The sequence below is a fragment of the Passer domesticus genome, chromosome 19, assembly GCF_036417665.1.
Source record: "Passer domesticus isolate bPasDom1 chromosome 19, bPasDom1.hap1, whole genome shotgun sequence".
NCBI lineage: Eukaryota > Metazoa > Chordata > Aves > Passeriformes > Passeridae > Passer > Passer domesticus.
The window spans coordinates 2,471,284-2,493,125 of record NC_087492.1 but is presented as its reverse complement, the minus strand read 5'-3'; the positions used below and the strand labels follow the sequence as shown (position 1 = coordinate 2,493,125).

The window sequence follows — 21,842 nt, the reverse complement described above, 5'->3', positions numbered from 1 at the left end:
AAAAAGGTAGAAGTAGAAATTGTATTGGATTTATCCACAGCAGCTTCTGGTTTTTTCCCCCCCATAAAATCATAATCCTTTGTCTGTGAAACAAAAACATCTTTGTTTTGTGTGATTAGAGTGAAGAGGGAGCATGGGGGAATCAAAGGGTTTTACACAAATGTATTTTAATGGAGTTTAGATGAGGACTGAAGGTTGCTTCAGATAGCATTATTCCCAAGGAGTCTCTTTCTTATTTTATTTTTATTTGTTTTTAAAGTTGCTTTCAGGATTGGACCTCAATCTAATTGAATTCTGGTATGTTCAGATCAAAAGTCATAAAGGATCCTTGTTCTGATGACACTTCATATCTCTACTCAGAAATCAGTTGGGAACTGGATTATTGATACCTAAATTCTGTGATTGGGACTTTAATGAAATTAATTAGAAACATTAATGGAGCAACTTGATGTTCAGAATAAGACATAAAGGGTTTTTTTTGGATTTTGTTTTCAGAACTTTCTGGATAAAAGTATATTCAACAATAAATGATGGTAGTGGTAAAAGTACTGAAAAGAGGAGTTATCAATGCTGACTTAGCATCAGATATTTTTGTTCTATATCTGACCTTAAGGACATCTCTTATTCTCTCTTCATGCAGAATAAAATTTCAAAGTGTTGAGGTGTAGGGATTTTTTTAAATATTTCAGTGGTGAGATGCTCTGCACAAATTACCAGTGATCTTCTGAGCTACCTAAAATAGTCTGCAAATAAAAATAGGATGAACTCTCCGTTAGCAGGCAGGAAACCACCAGCCTGATCTGTTACTGTGTCCTTGACTGAATTGTGAAGATAATTTGCCTATTTACCCCAAAGTGATACGTGGCAGGTTTTTTGCTTGATTAGGATTTTGGCTGTGAGGTGAGTTATTGAGAAGATTAGAGGAGGACTTAGAGAAATGGTGGGAAAAAAAGAAAATATATATATACACACACACACACCTTTTTTTTTTTTTTTTTTAGATTAGATTATGGTAAAGTTTGGAATGTTCCTCTCAAGATGTGGTTCTGCACTGGCAGCCAGGCTCTAGAAACTGAAAGAACTGGAGGATGTTCAAATGTGTTAATTGAAACAAAACAATAATAAAGAGCCTGCGTGTTTGGAGGGTTTCTTGCTAAGCCCATACAATAATTCGTGTGGGGGCATCCAGCACTGCAGAGCTCTGGTTCTTCATGTTCCTTCCTCCTTTTCTCCACTCCCTCCAAAGAGCTTCCCTGTGGTTTTGATTTTTTTTTTTCTGTTTTAATTAGGATTCTTTATTTGTATTTCTTGTGATTATTTCCACATGCATTGCTGTTTCTTAAGCTCTGTAACCTGAAATAATTTAAATGTGGGGAAGCAGTTTCTGAGCAGAGTGGTTCAGAAGAAACAAACTGCCTTTGAGTCCATGAAGAGTTAATTTTGCCTCGCAGGTTAAGCTTTGTTTAAAGCACACTGCTGCTTCCAGGGATACTTTGTGTCCCGGCTGGGATCTGGTTCCTTATCCCGAGTTTCCAGACTCCTTTTTTTACTGTGTATTTCTCCCGTGAAACACATCATCCTCCTGGCCAGGACTCTGCTGCCCCTCCAAAGAAACCCCCCCGGTGCTGTGCGTTGTGCTGCTGTTTCACACTTCTATTTCTAGCCAGGATTAGTGGAAATTGGGCGATATTTGGGTTTTCCAGGGTGGATTGTGGCGGTGGATCCTCTCTCCATGCCATGGAGGCAGAGCTGGAACAATGGCAGTGGCAGCTCTGGGTGCTCCCTCCCTGCATTATTTTGTTGGAAATCTCTCCCCTGCTGAGTTGGGGGAGAAAAAAGATCTGATTTGGGCTCTTTTTCTTGTTTGTATTTTTGGGTTTGGCTTTTGCATGGTGACCTTGAGTTTTCCTTGCTCCTCCTCAGGACTGGTTTTGCAGTGTGATGAATTGAAATGCTTCTGTTATCATGCTGATGCCTCCCTTTGTCTTGGTTTATCTGAATTCCATCAGATTATGCCTTGATTGTTTGCCCTTTATCTGGCTAACAATGGGGTGTTTACAAGAGGTGAAGCTTAATTGCATTTAAAGTGTATATAGGGAATATGTGCTTTTATTTTTAAGTTTTTATCTTGCTGATACTGAGCTTCTGAATCATGTCTGTCACAGGGAGCCAAGGCACTGCCAACCTCCTTCACCCTAAAACATCCAGCATGGTTTGGAAAATAAAATTCATTTGGAAAATCAGTCTTCCACTATTTGCATAAGGATTACAGTTTAATCAGATTTCCATACTGGAATTCAGTGGTGTGTCCTGGCCACGGGACTTGTCTTACACTGGAAGATGCTCAGCTCCATCCTCACTGCATTTTTAAATGTGACTTTCCTGGCATTCCTGAGCAGTGTGGGTTTCAGCTGTTAGCAAGCAGTTTACAATTCATCCCGATCTCGCCTTTTTTGCCCCTAAACACAATTAAACCTGAAGAGCAGATGAGCAGAGCTGGAGAATGTTCTCCCTCAGAGCAGCTCCTCGGTGGGGTCACTGCAACTCCTGCTTTGAGGTGCTGGAATAAAAATGTGCTGTTCTTCCTGCTCCTGCACTCTGAGGGCTCTCTCATCCTTTTTGGATGGTTTTGGTCCTCAGTTTTAAATGTGCTTTGTTTTTGTCACTGTTCCACCTTTCTGCTCCCTGACTCTGAGGCGTGAGGGTGAACCCACCCATATCCATTCCATGGATTGAATGGACTGTGCCAATTCCAGAAACTTTTCCTTCCCCTTGCTGTTCCCCATCCCATCATTTCCCCCTGGGGAAGAAACATCTTGGAAATGGCACTGGAAATGTTCCCAGTACCTGTGGAGCTGTGTTTTAATGGTTGCTCTGGTGGGTTCTCCCTGCCCTGGAGCTGTTTGTGCTTTCCCAGGAATGCCAGACTGGCTTTTAGCCAAAGGGACACCAGTGTCCCAGAGCCTCCTGGGCCCTGGAGGTGGGATCGCGGTGTGCTTTTGGGACACGGTGCTGCTGCATTCATTTGCAGGCTGCAGCAGTTCATGGAGTGTCTTTTCCATTGGATTATGCAAAAATCCTCTCCAGTATCTGCTGTTCTGACTGACTAAAATCAGTGTTTGCTGTGGCTTGATCCCTGTCCCTGAGACTGAGCAGGATTTTGCTGCTCCCTCCTTACAAAGGAAGATTTATTTTCTCACCAGCATTTTAGGAAGTTCTTCTCAGGTTCTCCTTGACCTTGGTCCCTCTCTGGCCATGATGTTGGGCCCAATTTAATGTCCAAATGAGCAGCATCTCCTGCTTTTAAACATCTCTTTTCCTGCTGGAGTGCATCAATCTGGCAGACACTGGGGTAACTTGTAGCCTCTGTAACTGAGGAATGTTGTGCTTGTACAGCTTCTTTAAAAAGGAGGGAAAAAAAGACTTTTCCAGGTGGATATGAGGATGTGCCACGTCTAGCAGGGATCTTTGCCTTCCTTTCTTGCTGCCCTTTAATTAAAATTGGTGAAATATATTTCATATAAACCGTGGAGTTGGTGTGGATGCAACATGAAATATTTTCCTGGTTGTCCTTTCAGGGGTCAGCTGTGTTTTTGTGACAACAACACAAAGCAGGGCCCCAAAAATGAGAAATTCTCTGCAGAGTGATCTTGTGGAGTGAAGGGTTTTGTGCAGTTGCTCACTAATAACTGTGCACTGCATTTAAATCAGAGGTGTAGGAAGGAGAAATGGTCATTGTTGGGGAGTTTTGTGCTGTTCGAGCCTGCTGGGATTTTTTCCTCCTAAAACTCTGGACCATGAGAGAAGCTGTCAATGAAGCGTCTGCTATTAAACATTGACACTTGTCTTAATGACTTGAATTAAGAATGTCTTGAGCCTCGGTTTTTTTAAATTGATTGTATCTTCCCTTTTGTGTGTAGGTATGGGATTTCATTTTTACTTACTTGATTGGCTTCAAGAACACGAAGATAAGATTCAATTTAAATAACAAAACAAAACCACTTCTCAAAGCTGTTGCCATTCTTCTTGCTCTTAAATAAGTGACTTGTTGGCTGATATTAAATTCTGCTTAGTGAAGCTGTGACAGGACAACCTAGATATGACCTCATTAAAAATAAAATATGTTCAGAAATATTTCTAGAGATTTTAAATAAATGCATAAGGTATAAAAATATTAAATTACAGGTTTTTGTCTTGTAAAAAATTATGGTTTAAATTTCCTTAAGACAGCAAAATATAAAGTGTCAGACTGAAGAAATTGAAAACTTAGTGCCTGTTCTTTTCTGACTGGTTTTTGTTTGGGTTTGTAAGGGGCACATATACTCAGCATTTTCTTGCTATTTATAGAAGGATGTTTTGGTTATTTCCATTAATGAATATATTGTGAAGAAATGCCTGAAAACTACAGAAAAAGACACCAACTTATAAAAATTCTGTACTTCAGACTTCTTTTCTGCTGTTGCCTTCGCAGTGAGCACTTGTCCTGCTCCTTCACCTTCTTCCTGCACGGGGACAGCAACGTGTGCACCAGCGTGGAGATCAGCCAGCACCAGCCCGTGTACCTGCTCAGCGAGGAGCACCTCACCCTGGCCCAGCAGTCCAACAGCCCCTTCCAAGGTGGGACTGCTGCTGACACACCTGCACTCATCTCTGGCTGCTCCCCGAGGGCTTGGGCTGGGCTGGCAGTGGGGCAGAGCTGCCCAGCTGTGCCCAGCTGTGCCCAGCTGTGCCCTGTGCTCACAGCCAGCTGCTGTGGCCTGCTGCAGGTGGAGCATTTGCATATTCATATCTTGGCATGTAATTGAATCATTTGTCCTCAGGACACCCTTTCCAAGTACTGTCATTTTCGTGACTTAAATATTTTGTTGTTTCAACCTTATAAACCCCCAGATACCTTCACCAGCCCTCTGTGAGAAACCCATTTCTGGCTCTGTGTATTTAAGCCATTCCCACCCTTTTCACTTGGCTCTTCCTTGCCTGTAAATCCCTGTGGTTCCCCCAGCAGATGCAGGTTGTGCTCTGGAAGACAGAGGAGTGCTGGGGCCTGAGTCTGGTCAGTGGGGCTGTGTGATCCCCCTCCTGCATGGCCACACACCTGCAGTAGTGCTCAGTGTCCAAAATTGCTTTTTATTTTCTGAATGCAACTTAACAGCAGCTGTGCTTCCCTACTATGGACAAGACTAAGCATGAACCAGATGATTCCCTCTGTATTCCCTGTTGTTGTGACCAGCTGAATGAAAGGATGAGCAAACCCCTAAACTCTGCCAGGATCTGGAAGTGTTTCTTTATCCCAACTGTATCTGAGACTCCTTGCAAGCCTAGATGAAAACTTGCCTGTTGCTTGTTTGAATGGATTAATTTGTAGTTGTTATTGTGGTTCCTCAATTCTTACAGTACCTATAAATTTAACAATGGGAACCTATTGCCAAAAGCTTGGGTAGTGTAAATCATGATTAGGCTGCATTTTGACTTACCAATGGTAAGTTGTTTATTTGGTGTGGCTGAAATAAGAGTGCTGCTGTTGCAGAGGGAAGGAGGGAATTTGGGGTGAATATCATCTCCAATGGATTTTTATTTCTGTTTTAGTTATCCTGAGCCCCTTTGGGTTGAATGGCACACTCACAGGGCAGTCCTTCAAGCTTTCTGATTCATCCACAAAAAAGCTGATTGGGGAGTGGAAGCAATTCTACCCTGTCACATCCAACCTGAAGGAGGGATCTGAGGAGAAACAAGAAGAAATGGATTGGGAGGATGACTCTTTAGCTGCTGTTGAAGTCCTTGTTGGTGAGCCTGATTACCTTTAATTACTGAAATAAACTGCCTGGATAAAGCTGCAGAATTCTGAGTGCAGAAGCGACCCCATTTGATTCCTTTGCAGCAGTGGTGGTTGGGTTTGGGTTTCCTGTTTGATGCCCAGGACTGCCTATGATGGGTTGCTGCTCAAAGTGGATTTTGCAGACCCATTAGTAGGAGGTCTTGTTCTTATGTGCCCTGAGAGGGAAGATTTTAAAAAAAAAAATTAAGAGAGTAAAAAAGCCCTGGATGATCACTGTTGACATCTGAGCTGAATCAAAAGCACGTTGTGCTGTTTCAGAGTCCCTGCAAATTCAAACAGAGCAGACTTGCCTTTTAGGGATGTCTTCAAAACCACAGTCCTGGAGAACCTGCTGTACCCAGGCACTGCCTTTATCTGCTGCTTTTCCCAAAATCCCAGCCCCTGGATGCAGTGGATTGTTCTGCTGTGGCCTGGTGACCTTTGATTTGCCAGCAGAGGCAATCCCTCCTGTGTGAGGAGCTCACAGTGCAGTGCAGGCTGGAGACCCTCGTGCTGCTGGGGGTGTTGGCAGTGCTACATGATGCTAAAAGGATTTTTGCAGCCTTTATAAAACAAAATGACAGAAGCAGGTAGCAGCATGAGGATGTCAAAGCCCTTTTTATTCATTCACCCAAATCTTCTGTATAAAGCACATCAAGTAATGGTGGAGGTGACAAGATGTTTTTTGTCCAAGGAGATGCTTCAGTAGGTAGAGCAGGGTCTGTCAGCTCAGGAGTGCCTGCTGCAATGATGAATTTGATGATGAATTTTGGACTCTGAGTGTAACCAAGCGGGCACTGTCCTCTCTTGCAGCTGGAGTGAGGATGGTGTACCCGGCGTGCTTCGTGCTGGTCCCTCAGACAGACATCCCTGCTCCCAGCTCCGGGGGGGCTCCCCACTGCTCCACTGCCTGCCTGGGGGTCCACCAAGTGCCTGCTTCCACCAGAGACCCTGCCATGTCCTCGGTCACCCTGACGCCACCCACGTCCCCAGAGGAGGTTCAGACAGGTGGGAAGGAATTGGCTGCTGCATGAGGGGATTGTTTCCATGGCTTCTTGTAACACAGCAGTGTTTGCAGGGGTTCAGGTGCTCTGTGGGCAGCTGGCTTGGGAGGAAAAATCACATTTCTGTGGTCCTAAGTTTGTTGTAGTAAAACTGATGTCGTCAGCTGTGGGCAAAGTGAACTCAAACTCTTCTGTGAGCTGCTGAAACTAGAGCTGCTGTTGTACTTGGGGTTGTCACCAGTACTTTGGATTGCTCTGGGGAAGTTTTTGGGGTTTTTCCCCTCTGTGGGCGTGCCTGTGTTCTGACACAGCTCCATAACCCGTGCTGTGCCCTCAGTCATCAGTGGAAGGTGATGTTTTCTCCCAGTCCAGGAAGATTGGCTGTAGTTAAGTTTCCAGTCAGGCTGTGTGCCCTCTGCCCTGGGTGTGAGCAGGGCTTATGGGGAGCTGATTTAGGTCACAGCAGGTGACACTCACTGATACTTTCAGGTGACATTTACATAAGTTTTATTGTGCAGAAGAGGTTTTGTTTTTTTTTTCCTTCCATGATCTTTTGTTACCCAAGCTTGACCCTTTTTTAAAATTATAACTTTGCTCAAGTTGTTTTCTATTTCAGGTCACTTTCATCAAAGTTAAAGAATATCCATCCCACTTACAACAAACATATATGGTGCTTTTTAAAATCTCCTATAATAATCTGCTACTATTCCTAAATTTTCTGTGTGTTTTTATTTCCTGAGTCAAGAAGTCACTTCTCTGGTGCTTGAACTGGAGTGATAGACACTGCATTGTCTCACTGCCTGAATCTGTTTCCTGTGGTGCTGCTTTTCAGTTGATGCTCAGTCTGCCCAGAAATGGGTGAAGTTTTCCTCGGTTTCGGACGGGTTTATCTCAGACAGTACCAGCCATCACGGTGGCAAAATCCCCAGAAAACTGGCCAACCAAGTGGTGGACAGAGTCTGGCAAGAGTGCAACATGAACAGAGCACAGAACAAGTATGTACTTATCCTTTGAAGCCAAAAATACCAATATTTTGTGTGTTCCTTGTAGCAATTAGTTCTGTTAAGGGTGCTGTGACTGCTGGTGGAATGTACTTTACTCTTCTAATAAAGCATTTCTAAAGAAGTTAATTTTTTCCCTAACTGTTTAGGAATGATTTACTTAATTCTCAGTTTAATATGTCAGGAAAAGGCTATTTATCCTTTCTTTGCTGAATCCCTTGTCACCAAACTGCTCTTGAGCTTTGCCAGAAGATAAGAGAAAGAACATATGTTGCTCCCAAATAACTCTCCTGGTATTGAATCCTAGGAGGAAGTATTCTGCTACATCAAATGGCTTGTGTGAGGAGGAGACAGCTGACAAGGTGGCATCCTGGGATTTTGTTGAAGCCACGCAGAGGACAAATTGCAATTGTTCAAGGTACAGCACTTGGCAGAGGCACAGCCCGCGATGTTCGCCGGGCTCAAGTGCTCAGGAGAGGCTCCTCATCTCTCCTGCAGGAGTAATTAAGCAGTAGCTGCTTGGAGGAAAGCTGGAAGAAAATTTCTATCTCCTCTCCTAAATGTCATTGGAGGTCTTGAAATTCTGCCCAAGGAGTTTCTGCAGAGGTTGGAGTGGAGTGAATTGGCTGGGGGAGCTGCTGCCCGTGCAGGGACAGCTCCCGAGTCCTGGGCTGGAGTTGCACCTGGATTGGGCACTCACCACCTCCTGGGCAGCTTTCTCAGGGGTTGGGAAGGGAATGCTATTGGTTTAGGGTTCAAGCACCAATTCTAGAGGGCTGTGGTATTAGCCTTGAAGGGAGGAAGCTGTTAATCAGGAGCTTGGTGGATAGGAATAAACCTCCAGACCTGCTCTCTGGGAAGGGTGGCATTCCCAGGGTGGCTGTGTGGAAAACTGCTCCTCTGGGAGTGGAGGCCAGCGTGTGTTTTGTATATTAACTGGGAAAAAAGGGATCAAAACAAAGGGAAAATGTCTAAGATTAAATATATATATTATATATAATATATTACATTAAATATGTGTATTATATATGTATATAATACAGGCCTTTTTTGAGGCTGCAATGCCACAGACTGTTAATACAGGTGTTTAAAATAAAGGGAAACATTAATTTCATTGAATTCTCAATTTCTGTACTTATGGCAGAATATTAATCTTTAGGTGACTGAAGTGTTGCAATAGGTTTAAACACTTTCTCTGATTTAAATGTTACACTGATTACCTTGCAGGGAATATTGGTATCTTAGGAAAAAATTACTGTCTGGAGGATGTAGCATTTTGAGAGAAATGCATTTTTTAAACTCTCTTATTGAAATGGTTGGTTAAAGTTCTGTGGAAATACTTGTGTCCTGAGAAGAGCTGGGGTGTGGAGGAGGATTAAATGTTCTTTTCAAGGAGAATTTAGCTATGATAGCACTAGTTAAGAGCAAACCAATCAATTAACTATGTGAGGTGTGTATTAGAAATATGCAATTGCCTAAAGAGAAATTGCAAAGACCTAAACCCCCTTATTACTGCACGTGTTTTGAATTCTAAGTGGAGAAAAACATGTGGATGTGTGTAAGAGTTTAAAGTAAAAATAGATTTTGATACCTCTTACCTTTTATCCCTGCCTAATCCTGTTTTTTCAATACAAGTGCTTCTTAACTTTGCTAATGGAAGAGTGGCAAAGAACTCCCAGGCACTGAGCATGTACCTGCAGTTCAATGGCTTAATCATAAACATTTCATTCTACACTTCAGTATTTCATGGGCCTCATTCTGTCAGATGATCCTGGAAGCTGGCATCTTGAACTTGCAGATGAAATGTTTAAGCTGAAGTGCATTTACACTGAACAGAACCAGCTGTATTAATGCAGTTGAGACACTGCATTTTTCTTTTTCCCACACTTGCTAAATTTGTAAGTAAGCAGCTACAAAAGCCTTGTAATAGCTTGGAAATAGCTTTTGTAGGAGTGAGCTTGGCTTCTTGGTGTTAATTTTGCAGTCCTTAACCCAGTGAGGCTTGGGCAGCTCTCTTGGCTGTTGAATTCCAGAAGCCATTCACTAATTCTTACGTTGTTCTACTGATTCATCAGTGCTGGCACAAGTTAAAAATGATGAGGTATTCATGTGACAATCTATTTCTGCTAAAGCAGTTATAAAATACTGTCTTAATTCTGAGGATTATTTGTGCGTTTGGCTCATAGGACAGATGTAACAATTTTTAAAATGGTATTCTAAAATCATACAGTGCTGCTCAAGTCACTCCAATTCTGCTCAGAGAGAAGGGGCAGCTTCACTTCAGAACAGTTTCAGATGTCCCTCACGGGCTGTTTAATGGCCTAGAAGCAGGTTCTTATCTAGTGAAAAAGAACACCACAGACATATTTGAAAGATTAATGCTGAGTCTTTTCCCCTGTATTAATTCTGCAGGCACAAAAATCTCAAACCAAGAAATTCAGGTCAACAGGGGCAGGCCCCACCTGTGGGCCCCCAGCAGCCGGCGGCTCCGAAGCACAAGACAAATGAGAAGCAAGACAAAGGGGATAAGCCACAGAAACGCCCTTTGACTCCTTTTCATCATCGTGTATCTATCAGTGATGATGTTGCCATGGAGGCAGATTCAGCGAGTCAGAGGCTTGTGATGGCTGCACCAGACAGCCAAGTGAGGTTTGCCACCATCCGAACGGCGGACGGCGCGAAGGCCCCGCCGCTGCACGGGGCCGAGCTGCCGAGCTCGCCGCAGCCGCCGCCGCTCAGCCCCCACCCCTGCGACGGCGCCGACGAGGGGGTGCCCAAAGCCCCCTCCACGCCCCAGAGTCAACATTTCTACCAGATGCCAACGCCAGACCCCTTGGTGCCCACGAAAGCGATGGAAGACAGGCTGGATGGTTTGTCGCAGCCTTTCGCAGCCGCGTTCCCCGAGGTGATCGAGCCCACCGTGTACGTCGGCACCGCCGTCCACTTGGAGGAGGATGAAGCTGACACCACTTGGAAGTATTATAAAGTTCCAAAGAAAAAGGATGTGGAGTTCTTGCCGCCCCAGCTTCCAAATGATAAGTTGAGAGATGATCCAGTAATACCTGCTGGACAGGAAAATGTGACATCGGTTACAGAGTGAGTGCTGCTTGATGCTGGGGTAACAACACGAGCAGAGGGAGCACGAGGCCAAAGGCAGGAGTTTCTCTGGAGAAGGAGCAGTAATGCTGAGGGTGTGAGCACAGCTCTGGGTACAAGAAGTTAATCCTTGTGAAACGGGAGGACAAAGCACAGTCAGATCTGTAACAAGACTTTCCAGCTTTTTCTCGTTTTAGCTCTGATTTAGCTGACAGCAATGATATTTATTTTTATACTATAAAATTAATCTGCAGCCAAATGATGCCTATTAGGGACTTAAGTCTCTTCCTTCCCCCCTCCTCCCCCCTCCCCACAAAAAAAGAAATAACTTTTTCACTTCAGTATTTGATTTCTTCATTATTTGAAGAAAATATGGATGGTCTCAGCTGCAGAGATCCTGTTAAATTTCTTCTCTCATTTCTGCTCCTGTCTTCCCTTAGAGAAGAGCTGATGTTACAAGCTCCAGCTTGTAAAACATTCTGCTCTGCTCCTTGTTTCCATTGGGATAAAGGAATTGGTCACTTTGGATACTGTTTTAAATTGGAGTAAATTCTGTAGCTTAGGACCACTGGAGGAAATCAAACTGCTGGTTTTAGTGTTAAAACTTTGAGCTGTTTTACAGCAGAATGAGCCAAGATGAAGTCACTTTAGTAGTCAGAGAGAATACAAACCCCCCAATGAAGATGACCACCAAATCCCCAAGCCATAAGAGCAAAAGCCCAGCACCAGAGCCCCTGGCCCTGTGGGCTCTGTCCTGTGCTGTTGGTGAGCAGGGAGTGCTTCCTGTCATCCCTGTTCCACAGCACTTCCCAGTGAGGACGTGCTGTGGAAAGGGACAGCACTGGGAAGCAGCAGTGCTGACAGGGCTGTTAACAGCAGGCACAGCTCAACAGGACTGGGTGTGCATGCACAGGTGGCAAACCTGGGCTCAGGGCTGGCATCGAGGGATTAAGGACTGCACCCAGAGCTGCCTCTGTCCAGGCACTTCTGTCGATTATTTTTGATCTAAATTTTCTTATTCAGGTGAAAAGAGACTCTTTCTGTGATCAGTATCAAATTATTGAGAGCTTTGGGTTTTATTTTAGGAGCTGGGGTGCTGAATTTGGGGTGGAAGAGCAGCTACTCACAAGAGAGAAGCCTGGAGCTGGTTTTTGTCCCGTTGCTGGCAGTGGGAAGCCACTGGTGGCAGCCCTGGGATGGTGTGTGGGAAGCTGGGAGGAGGAGTAAAGGTGGTGTAGCTGTTGCTCTGTGCTCACACTCAGTTCTGGACATTCTTTGTGGTCACTCTTTAAGAGGCTCTTTCAAGATGTGCATGTATAGGATTTTTTAGTGCTTTTTTCTTTGCCTTGAATTCACTTCAGCCAAGTGGATAAAGAAAGATGTTTCCCTTTTTCTCTTCAAGACATGGGCTTTCCTAGTTTGATTTGACAACTTACCAAAAACAGTCTTTTCCCCTGGGATATGTGGCTGTTAACTTCTCTTCCTCTCTGCTGGTCAGAAATACAGCAGAGGTGTTTAATTCCCCATTCCTAGAAAGCAGTTTCCATCTCTTTTTCTGCCCTTTTTTTTTTCCTGATGGCAATTTTTGCAGGATTTAGAAACTGGTTTATTGAGCATGGAAGAGCAGCATGGATGGATTTGCCATTGTTGGCTGTGAGGTGTTTTTTGGGACAGTTTCTTTCTAGGAAGTGTCTTTGACAAAGTCAAACTTTCTGTAGTTGAGAGGAACGTGCAGGAGCTTCCCATCTTGTTTGAGGGAGCACCTTCCTCACCTGGTGCCTTCTCCATGTTGGGGTACAGAATATAAAGCTGGGCACATCTACAGCTCTTAATCAGAATAGTTTTTCCCTTGCCAATGTCTTTTTTTCCTGGTGCAATGCCACATTTGTGCAACCAATACTCCTGAATTTCTGTGTACTTACCAGCTCCAGTTTTGGCTCAGAATGTTAACAAAAGAAAAATGCTGATAAAGGCAAATGTGGTTAGAATTTTCTCATTAGTAAATTAGTTACTGGTGTGCTGCAAGCTTCATTTGTATTGATCTGAGTGATATAAATGGCTCCTGAGCACAGTGGCATTTGTGTGCTTTACTTGTGATTATTGCTTGGGCTTTTTTGGGGAATGCAGTGAGTAATTCTGTAGCCTGGTGAGTTTCTTTTAGTGGATGTGGAGAGTTGAATCCATTTGTGCCTTATAACAAATGACAGCCATGACCTGGGATAAATTACTAATCTTGATGTGAATTGACAGTGCTTGAGGAGAGAGGGGCAGGATGAATCACAGGGCTGGAGCTGATGTGGGGAAGGAGGTGATATTAAATGAGTAATGATTTCATCTTCATCCCCAAAAGTTTTCTGAAGCTGGGCTGTGCAGGAAGGATGTGGAAAGATGAGGTTGTTCTGGTTAAGGCTGTGATAGCAGAAATAATTCCATGGAATAAATGCTAAATAAATGATTTTTTGATTTTTGTTTTTCTTCTGTTCAGATTAATGGTGCAATGTAGGAAACCTTTGAAGGTTTCAGATGAACTGGTGCAACAATATCAGAGTAAAAACCAATATTTAACAGCTGTAGCAACGGAAGCTGACCAGGAACCTGAAATTGATCCTTATGCCTTTGTGGATGGAGATGTGGAATTCCTATTTCCTGACAGCAAAAAGGACAGGCAGAACATTGAGAGGGAAGTGGGGAAGAAACACAAGGTGAGTAAAGGAGTGAGGCTACAAATCAGTGATGAGATTAAAACAAATTGCCTTAGGCACGGGATAGAATTTAAATCCTTCTTCATGTCTTTAGGAGCAAATTAAAAAACAAATTCTATTCTAGCAGAAATGATCAATGAAATTAAGCAGCATGTCTCTAATGGCACCTAATTTTTTTTTTTTTGGCACACTGATGGTGCCATTGCATGAGGGCTTATGAGGAAAAAGCTGCTGGATCAGTCTGGCTCAGTGGCCTCCCTGTGGAAATAGGTGCTGGCAGGTGCCTGGGGAGACAGGAGGAGCAAGGCCAGTGCTTTGTTCATGAGTGGAAAGGTCTGGGGGTAGCTGAGGTGAGCCCTGGCTTGTTCCCTGGCCAGTGAATTGCAATTTTAATTCTTTTTTTGTGCTTTAGTGCAGCTACATGAGACTTGTACTTAAAGCAAAAGGGCACCTACAGAAAAGGAGAAAATATAACTGCACTGGGAGCTTGTCTATAAAATAAATTTGCTTAATAGAATTAGTTATAAGTGGTTGCATTCCATTCAGGAACTGGTACAGTTAATGTGTAGCATCTGATAGCAAGGGTTTTTCCTTAAGGTGTTGTAGCAAGAATCCACAGCTTGCTCTGTAAATTTATCCCGAGACAAACCCTGTGCTGGCAGCCCAAGCTCTGCTCCCCCTGAGGCAGCAGCAGCCCCCAGCCTGCCCCTGCTGAGCTCACAGGGTAATGAGAACCTGATCCTTCTCCAGGGGCAGAATCCTCACAGGGACATCAAACACCTCCCAGCCCAACCATGAATTTAAACAAACTTTTCTCTCCTTTTTTACTAGGCTGAGGATGGGACATCCAGCGTTACAGTCCTGTCCCATGAAGGAGAGGATGCAATGTCTCTGTTTAGTCCTTCTGTCAAGCAAGGTAAAGAGTCTTTTTTTCCTTTTTGTCTTAATTGTGGTATATTAACGGTGTCTTGAATAGTCAATAGATTCTAACAGGCTGCTAAGTTTTGTGTTTTATAGTTTGTATTTCCCTGCAGTCTGCTTGGAACATTTCTTTGTTGCACCTTGCAAACAAATGTTGGCTATTTACATCCTGGTGTAAGATGGCCGAGATGAACCAAGGCCATGTGCCCCCCTTGGTTTCCCTTCCCCCCGGGGTGGGAGGAGCCCCTTAGTGCAGTTTCCATGCAGATGCAGTGGCAGTGTTGTGCTGTTGGTCTCCCCACAGATGCCCAGCGCTTGGCCGCCCACGCCCGCACTGCCTCGACCAGCCTGTTCCACGAGACAGACCTGGTGGTGTCCTACACTGACCTGGACAACCTCTTCAACTCTGATGAGGATGAGCTCACAGTAAGTGATGTGCAAAAAGTCCTGGCAGGTGCCAGCCAAAAAAGCTTCAAGGAACAGCTCTTGTCTTTGTGTGGTTTGGGGTTTGATTTTTTTCCTGGTGTTTGGAGGAGAGTTGCAAAACGTTCACACAAACAAGAGCTGTGGCCCCTCAGTGGCAAACGGACTCTTCTGTTTTACTCATGCAGGCAGATTTGTGATGCAAACAGCCTTTTGATCTCACTTCCTTGCAATCCCCACAGTGTGTGCTGCCTGAACATACCTTTAGTTTGAGTTGTAGAGATTCAGCAGGTCCTAGTGTGTTCTTTTCCTGTGCTCTGGGCTCTGGTTAACTGCTTCATCAAGGTAATATTGAAACAAAACAGCAACTTCTGTGAGAGAAAAGGCATTTAAACACTGGACATTCTGCCAAATAAGCTGCTTCTCTGCAGCAGCTATTACCTTGGAACAGTTTCTCTTGCAGTCTGATGGCTCTGAACCCATTATCTTCCTAGTTTCTATTTCAATACTGTTTGTAATCAGTTGTCTTTTCTGAACTGTACATTACTCCACGTTTAATCCTAAATCCCCTTACCCAGACAAAATGCCCATCAACTTTAATGGGAGCTGGAGCTGAGTAAGGGCTGAAGGATCTTAACAGCCATCAAAGGTCATCAGTGTGTAAAGGAAGTGTGTTTGCTCTTAAACATGAAGACTTACATTCTGTAGACTGTTCTGAACTGTTTAAAGATGGTAAAATATCTCTTATTCTTTTACTTTTGACAGCTTTTCTTTCCTGTATTTCTTGTTGCAGGATTTGTGTTTCTTTTCTGTTCCTGTAGTAACTCCAGTGGTGTTAATGTGGCTCTGGGAGTGTTGTGGTTTGTTCTGGTAGACTGTGGGCAGCCCTAATTTAGCTTCTTTTACTGTCAGGATGAGGGTTATTTTGTAACTGTTTTTTTCCTTCAATAACATTGTGACCTGTTGGGAGAGGTTCTCTGGGTTCCAAGAATTAAGAACAAGTGTAAGCCCAACCTTAGGCTTCTGAGCTCTTTTAATTTTTCTAAATATTATACAATGTCTCAGCTTTGTATGTGCAGGTGAGATTTCCTGTGAGCAGGAAACATGAACATGTGTTTATGTCTGAAATACTTCTTTCTTAGCCTGGATCTAAACGAACAGTGAACGGCACTGATGACAAATCCAACTGCAAAGAGGCAAAAACAGGAAATCTAGACCCACTGTCATGCATAAGTAAGATTTATTTGTGTTTTCTTTTTGCCTAAAGAGAATGCTAACTCCAAACATTTGACTCTAATATGTTGTGGCAATTTGGAAATGTACCCTTCATTTGTCTAAGCAAAATTTTGAGACGCGAGAAACACTTCAGAAAGTTTTCATGCTCTAAAGTCTTCTTCTGATCTGAAATTAGGCACTGCAGATCTCCATAAAATGTATCCAACTCCCCCTTCACTGGAACAACACATTATGGGATTTTCTCCGATGAACATGAACAATAAGGAGTATGGCAGCATGGACACTACGCTTGGAGGAACAGTGCTGGAGGGGAATAGCTCTGCTGTGGGAGCTCAGTTCAGAATCGAAGTAGATGAGGGTTTCTGCAGCCCCAAACCTGCTGAAATCAAGGTAGGTGCTGCTGACAGCCCTGATCAATGCTGATTATTGATCAGTTCATTAATTAAATCTGAATAGGAATGGGGGGATTAAGTACGATTTGTAACTTGCCCTGCATTGTTTTGGAGGAGGTAATGCACTTTGTAGTATGTAGTGTTTTACCACTTAAACTTAAGAGAGAGTAATACCTGAGTGGGCATGAGTGAGCTGCAGAAATGCCTTTCAGTCACTGCAGTTCACTGAGGTTTGTTTTGGTGTATGGTGAATATTGTGTGTACATATCTCAGCTTTCCCTTGCAGCTGTGCCAGGATTTTGGCTTAAGGAACTGCTGCTTCAACTCAGTCCTGTTTTTTGGAGAAGCATTTAATTGCTGCAGTGATCTAATTTACACACTAATGCTTTCCCATGTCTGACTTCCAGGATTATTCTTATGTTTATAAACCTGAGAACTGTCAAGCTTTAGTGGGATGTTCCATGTTTGCACCACTGAAGACTCTTCCCAGCCAGTGTCTTCCTCCCATCAAACTGCCCGAGGAATGCATTTACCGCCAGAGCTGGACCGTGGGCAAGCTGGATCTGCTTCCTCCAGGCCCTGCCATGCCTTTCATCAAAGATGGGTATGACCCTGGGGGGCTCAGCTTTGTGATGTGCTCACTTTGCCACCCCTGAATATTTATTTTGTCAATCAGTAGTGGGAATATTTGTATATACTCTGTGTTTATACAACCGGCAAGAGCCTTTAAAAATGTTCTTCTGGCTAAACCTACTGCAGGAGACTCTTCTCAAAGAGCTTCTTAACTGTACATACATTTTATTTGTTGTCTCCTTTAAAGGTTTCTTGGGGAAGCTTAATGGTGCAAGGCCAGGTTTAATAAGTAATGAAGATGGTAACAATCAAGATAAATGTAAATTTGGGACTTTGTTTTTGCGGTGGTGTAGTCAGTGCTGGAAGGGCTTAGTAGGTGGTGCTGCTGTTTCTTAAATTATTTCCTTAAGTAGCAGTAAACTCAGCTGTGCTTGGGAGTAGGAAAACATTTCCTGTGCTGTGTGATGGGGCCTGGTCACAGCAAACTGCAGGGGACATTTCTGTACCCTGCATTTGGCAGGGATGGTCTTGCTCCCAGCCCTTGTCAAGAAAAAGATTTCTTTCTTTTTCTCTTCTGTATTAGTAGCTGGTAAAAATGGATTAGGCAGCAAGGAGGTGTTATGTGTTTCTTGATAAGATTATATGAATACTAAATCTTGGATCAAATACTGATGTTGCTTCTGTTACTTGTTAGCAATATGTTTCCAGGTCTCATTAGCTTTACAAGTTTTTGGAGATACTCAGGTGCTCAGGAAAGAAAACGTTAAACCTTTCTTGGTGGTACTTTCCTTGTGGATTCAGCTGAATCTGCTGTCAATAGATCTGATCTATTTTCTCAGTGTGTGTCAACACAACATGTAAATAAAACATGCATGAAAAAGGTGTCCTTTAGACTCCATACAACCACAGAATTTATAATTTATTCTGACCACACTTGTTTCCTGGGAGCTTTGTGCAGAGGAAAAGACGAAAGAAGGCAGGGAGAGATTCCTTAATGGTGCTGTCAGTGGGAGTCCTGCAAAGTCATTTAGAACAAACGCTCTTGAAGTTCCTTAGGGAATGAAAATCTTACTGTGGATTATGAAAGACTAGCTTAAAAAAAGCAAATATTAATTAGGAAGGTCCTTCTTTAGAAATCTGAGTCTTAAACTTCAAACCCAGTATACTGTGTACTTAAAGCCTTTCCTTCTCTTGTGGCTGCCAGCGATGGGAGCACCATGGACCAGGAGTACGGCCCTGCCTACACCCCCCAGACCCACACTCCGTTTGGGATGCCCCCGAGCAGTGCCCCTCCCAGCAACAGCGGGGCTGGGATCCTCCCTTCTCCTTCCACGCCTCGCTTCCCGACGCCCAGGACCCCAAGGACTCCGCGCACGCCCCGCGGGGCCGGCGGGCCCGCCAGCGCCCAGGGCTCCGTCAAGTACGAGAACTCGGATTTGTACTCGCCAGCTTCCACCCCCTCCACGTGCCGCCCGCTCAACTCGGTGGAGCCTGCCACGGTGCCTTCCATCCCCGAGGCACACAGCCTGTATGTGAATCTCATCCTTTCTGAATCTGTCATGAATCTCTTCAAAGACTGCAACTTCGACAGCTGCTGCATTTGTGTTTGCAATATGAACATCAAAGGTGCTGATGTTGGAGTTTACATTCCTGATCCAACACAAGAGGCCCAGTATAGGTGTACCTGTGGTTTCAGTGCTGTTATGAATAGAAAATTTGGCAACAGTTCCGGGCTGTTTCTTGAAGATGAGTTGGATATTCTGGGGCGAAACACGGAGTGTGGCAAAGAAGCAGAAAAACGCTTTGAAGCTCTCAGAGCTACTTCCATTGACCACGGCAGTGGAGGGCTGAAAGAACCCGAGAAACTGCCCGATGACTTGATACTGTTGCTGCAGGATCAATGCACCAACCTGTTCTCACCCTTTGGAGCAGCAGACCAAGACTCCGTGGCCAAAGTTGGTGCTGTCAGCAACCTGGTACGTGTAGAAGAAAGGGATTGTTGCAATGACTGCTACTTAGCCTTGGAACATGGACGGCAGTTCATGGACAATATGTCAGGAGGGAAAGTTGACGAAGCACTTGTGAAAACTACTTGCTTGCACCACTGGTCAAAAAGAAATGGTAAATATTGAAAACAGTTTATTTGCTACTTGTCCACCTGTTTGGGTTTTTGTTTTTCAAGGGTCTTTTTTTTGTGGTTTTCCTTTGTGGATTTTGAATGCTGTTTTTTGCCACCTGTGTGCTCGTACAGACTTCTGGTTGATGATGTTCAGAATAATCAGCCCTTCCATGTCCTGTGCTGATCACCAGCAGAGTGAGGCCTTGGCTGCTCTCAGTTGTAAATTCTCAATATATACCTGAAGTGTAGCATGAGACCACTGTCAGAGTCCACAACACTTCACCAGGTTTATCCTTTAAAGAGCTTTTGGTGAGTGGCTCTACAGAGGCTCTGGAATGATTGATGCCTGTAGGAAGGGTTTGAGTGGTGACCGTATTGTCAAGGCCACTGTGGCAGAATTAAACAACAGCTCTGATGCAGTTGCCTTCCCCCCTTCTTTCAGGAGGAGAGGGGGGCAGTAGGTTAATGGCACATGTGGCAAAAAAAGCATTATTGTAGCCTTCACTGTGTGTTGGGTCTGCCAGAAATCCTTGGATTTTTCCTTCGAGGGTCTGACTAATGATGCAGTGTCTCCTGGAATACCTTTCATTGTGTGTATTTGCTTACTATTCTCTAATAGAATTTTCAAGTGGCAACTCTTAACGGGGCTAGGGTGAAAGATAAAGTTATGAATTACAGGTAGCTGCAGTTCATAGTTGTAAGTGAAGATGAGGAGGAATCCTGGAAGAACACAGCCAGGTTCCTGTGCCTCGCTGGGGGATTAACTTGTAAATAAATTGATGTTTTCAGGCACACAGGAGAATACTCCATGTTACTGTGACTGATGTTTGAGATAAAAAGATGTAAAGATACTTTAGAAGAGAGGACTTGGAAATAGTAGCCATGCCAAATTTTGTGTCAGCTTTTCATTCTAAAGCTTAGTACCTGAATCGGCCCAGTGGTGGCTCTGGATGAAATGGGCTGAGTCTGCTTGAGGCTTCCCTTGACTTCTCTGAAATGAGCACTGGGTGGCAGCCTGTGAATCCGCCTTTTTTGGGAAGGATAATCCAGGAGTTGCAGGCTTCTACAAGCTGTTTGGGATTTTTTGGGTTTTTGTTTGTTTGGTTTTTATTTTAGGGTGTTTAACTCGTAAGATGGGAGCCTTTTAATGGGAAAAATTCTAGAGAAAAAAACAAAATGAAGAAAAAATCCATCTGTGTGTTTAGTCAGGGGAAGAGGGAGAACCGTAAATCCGCTTGTGCTCTTTGTGTATCCCAGCCTGTGGGTGGCCTGCAGGTGTTTTTAGAAGAGAGTGTTGACAGTGGAGGTGCTTTGGCCTGTGGCATCGTGCCCTGACCCCTTTGTGTCCCCGCAGTGGTGGATGTGAGCATGCAGTGCTCCCAGGACATCCTGCGCATGCTGCTCTCGCTGCAGCCCGTGCTGCAGGACGCCATCCAGAAGAAGCGAACGGTGCGCTCCTGGGGCGTGCAGGGACCCCTCACGTGGCAGCAGTTCCACAAAATGGCTGGGAGAGGCTCCTACGGTAAGGGCTCATGGAATCCTGCTCCACTCCTTCCTGCAGTCTCCTTCCTCTGCTCCATCCACACAGACTCGGTGGCTGGTGCTGCTCGGCCTGTTGGAATTCTGAACAGCACTTGACCTTTCTTTAAACTAACGAGAGCTTATTAGACAGAGGAGAATTCTTTTCTTCAGAAAAGAGAAAATATTTATATTCCTTAAAACAGGCAATGAATTAAAGATGTGCATTAAAATTTACAGCTTCACATACACTATTTGTATATACCTGACACTTCACCCAGTGAGGGACTGGAATTGCAAAGATGGGTTTAGTGTTAAAAACAGAGTGACTGCTCAGGTTTTATACTCAAAATTTTTTAATTCACCCCATTTTAATTACTCTAAACATAGGAAGTTAAAAATAACGATTTTGAAATGCTTGAGACAGTATGCTTTATTGCTCAGTACTGTCAGAAGTGTACTCAAGATCTAGGGTTACTCAGTGTCTTGTCTCTCATAAATGTTTGGAGTGGCCAACACGTGATGCATTTACAGATAGAAGGTGAATTTTGTGCACTCACGATTTAATGACTTCATTAGCATATGAGATTGATTTACCACTGTGTTACAAGAGTGACCTTTCACCAGCAGATCTTTTGTAGCTATATTTAGAACATGGATATTATACATTTACATGTTCTTAAGTTTGTTTCCTTCTCTGGCCCTTTACCCATCTGCTTAGAATATTTACATTTTTTCCCTTGTCTTTGGTCCCTGATTCCTTTGGCTCTGTGGGAAAAGGCTTTCTGGACAGTGCAGAACTGTTCCTGATTGCCTGTGTACTGATAGAAATATAAAACACTGTGGAACTTCTTCCTCAGGTGCTGAGATAGTTCAAATAAAAACAATCAGCTGATGGGGTTTTTGCAGAGGGTTGCATCCTTTACCTTGGATCTGTAAAATGAGAACTATTCCATTGATAGGCAGTGCTCCTTCCTGTGAGATGCTGGGAACACCAGAGCCTGTTCTATTCATGTTTCCTTGAAGTTCATTTTAAGCTTTC

The 21,842-nt window shown here is 43.9% G+C and overlaps 1 protein-coding gene across 1 annotated transcript in view; it reads left to right on the top strand.

Annotated features, from left to right (window-relative positions):
- Positions 1–21,842, top strand: part of MED13 (mediator complex subunit 13) — a 55,795-nt gene that overhangs the window by 22,983 nt on the left and 10,970 nt on the right. The window contains exons 4-17 of the mRNA XM_064394930.1: positions 4,472–4,617; positions 5,587–5,784; positions 6,629–6,823; positions 7,652–7,814; positions 8,128–8,238; positions 10,233–10,916; positions 13,402–13,618; positions 14,450–14,534; positions 14,844–14,965; positions 16,105–16,195; positions 16,374–16,588; positions 16,998–17,194; positions 18,368–19,284; positions 20,637–20,804. Coding sequence (XP_064251000.1) covers positions 4,472–4,617; positions 5,587–5,784; positions 6,629–6,823; positions 7,652–7,814; positions 8,128–8,238; positions 10,233–10,916; positions 13,402–13,618; positions 14,450–14,534; positions 14,844–14,965; positions 16,105–16,195; positions 16,374–16,588; positions 16,998–17,194; positions 18,368–19,284; positions 20,637–20,804 — 3,509 coding nt within the window. The remainder of the gene's footprint in view (positions 1–4,471; positions 4,618–5,586; positions 5,785–6,628; positions 6,824–7,651; positions 7,815–8,127; positions 8,239–10,232; positions 10,917–13,401; positions 13,619–14,449; positions 14,535–14,843; positions 14,966–16,104; positions 16,196–16,373; positions 16,589–16,997; positions 17,195–18,367; positions 19,285–20,636; positions 20,805–21,842) is intronic.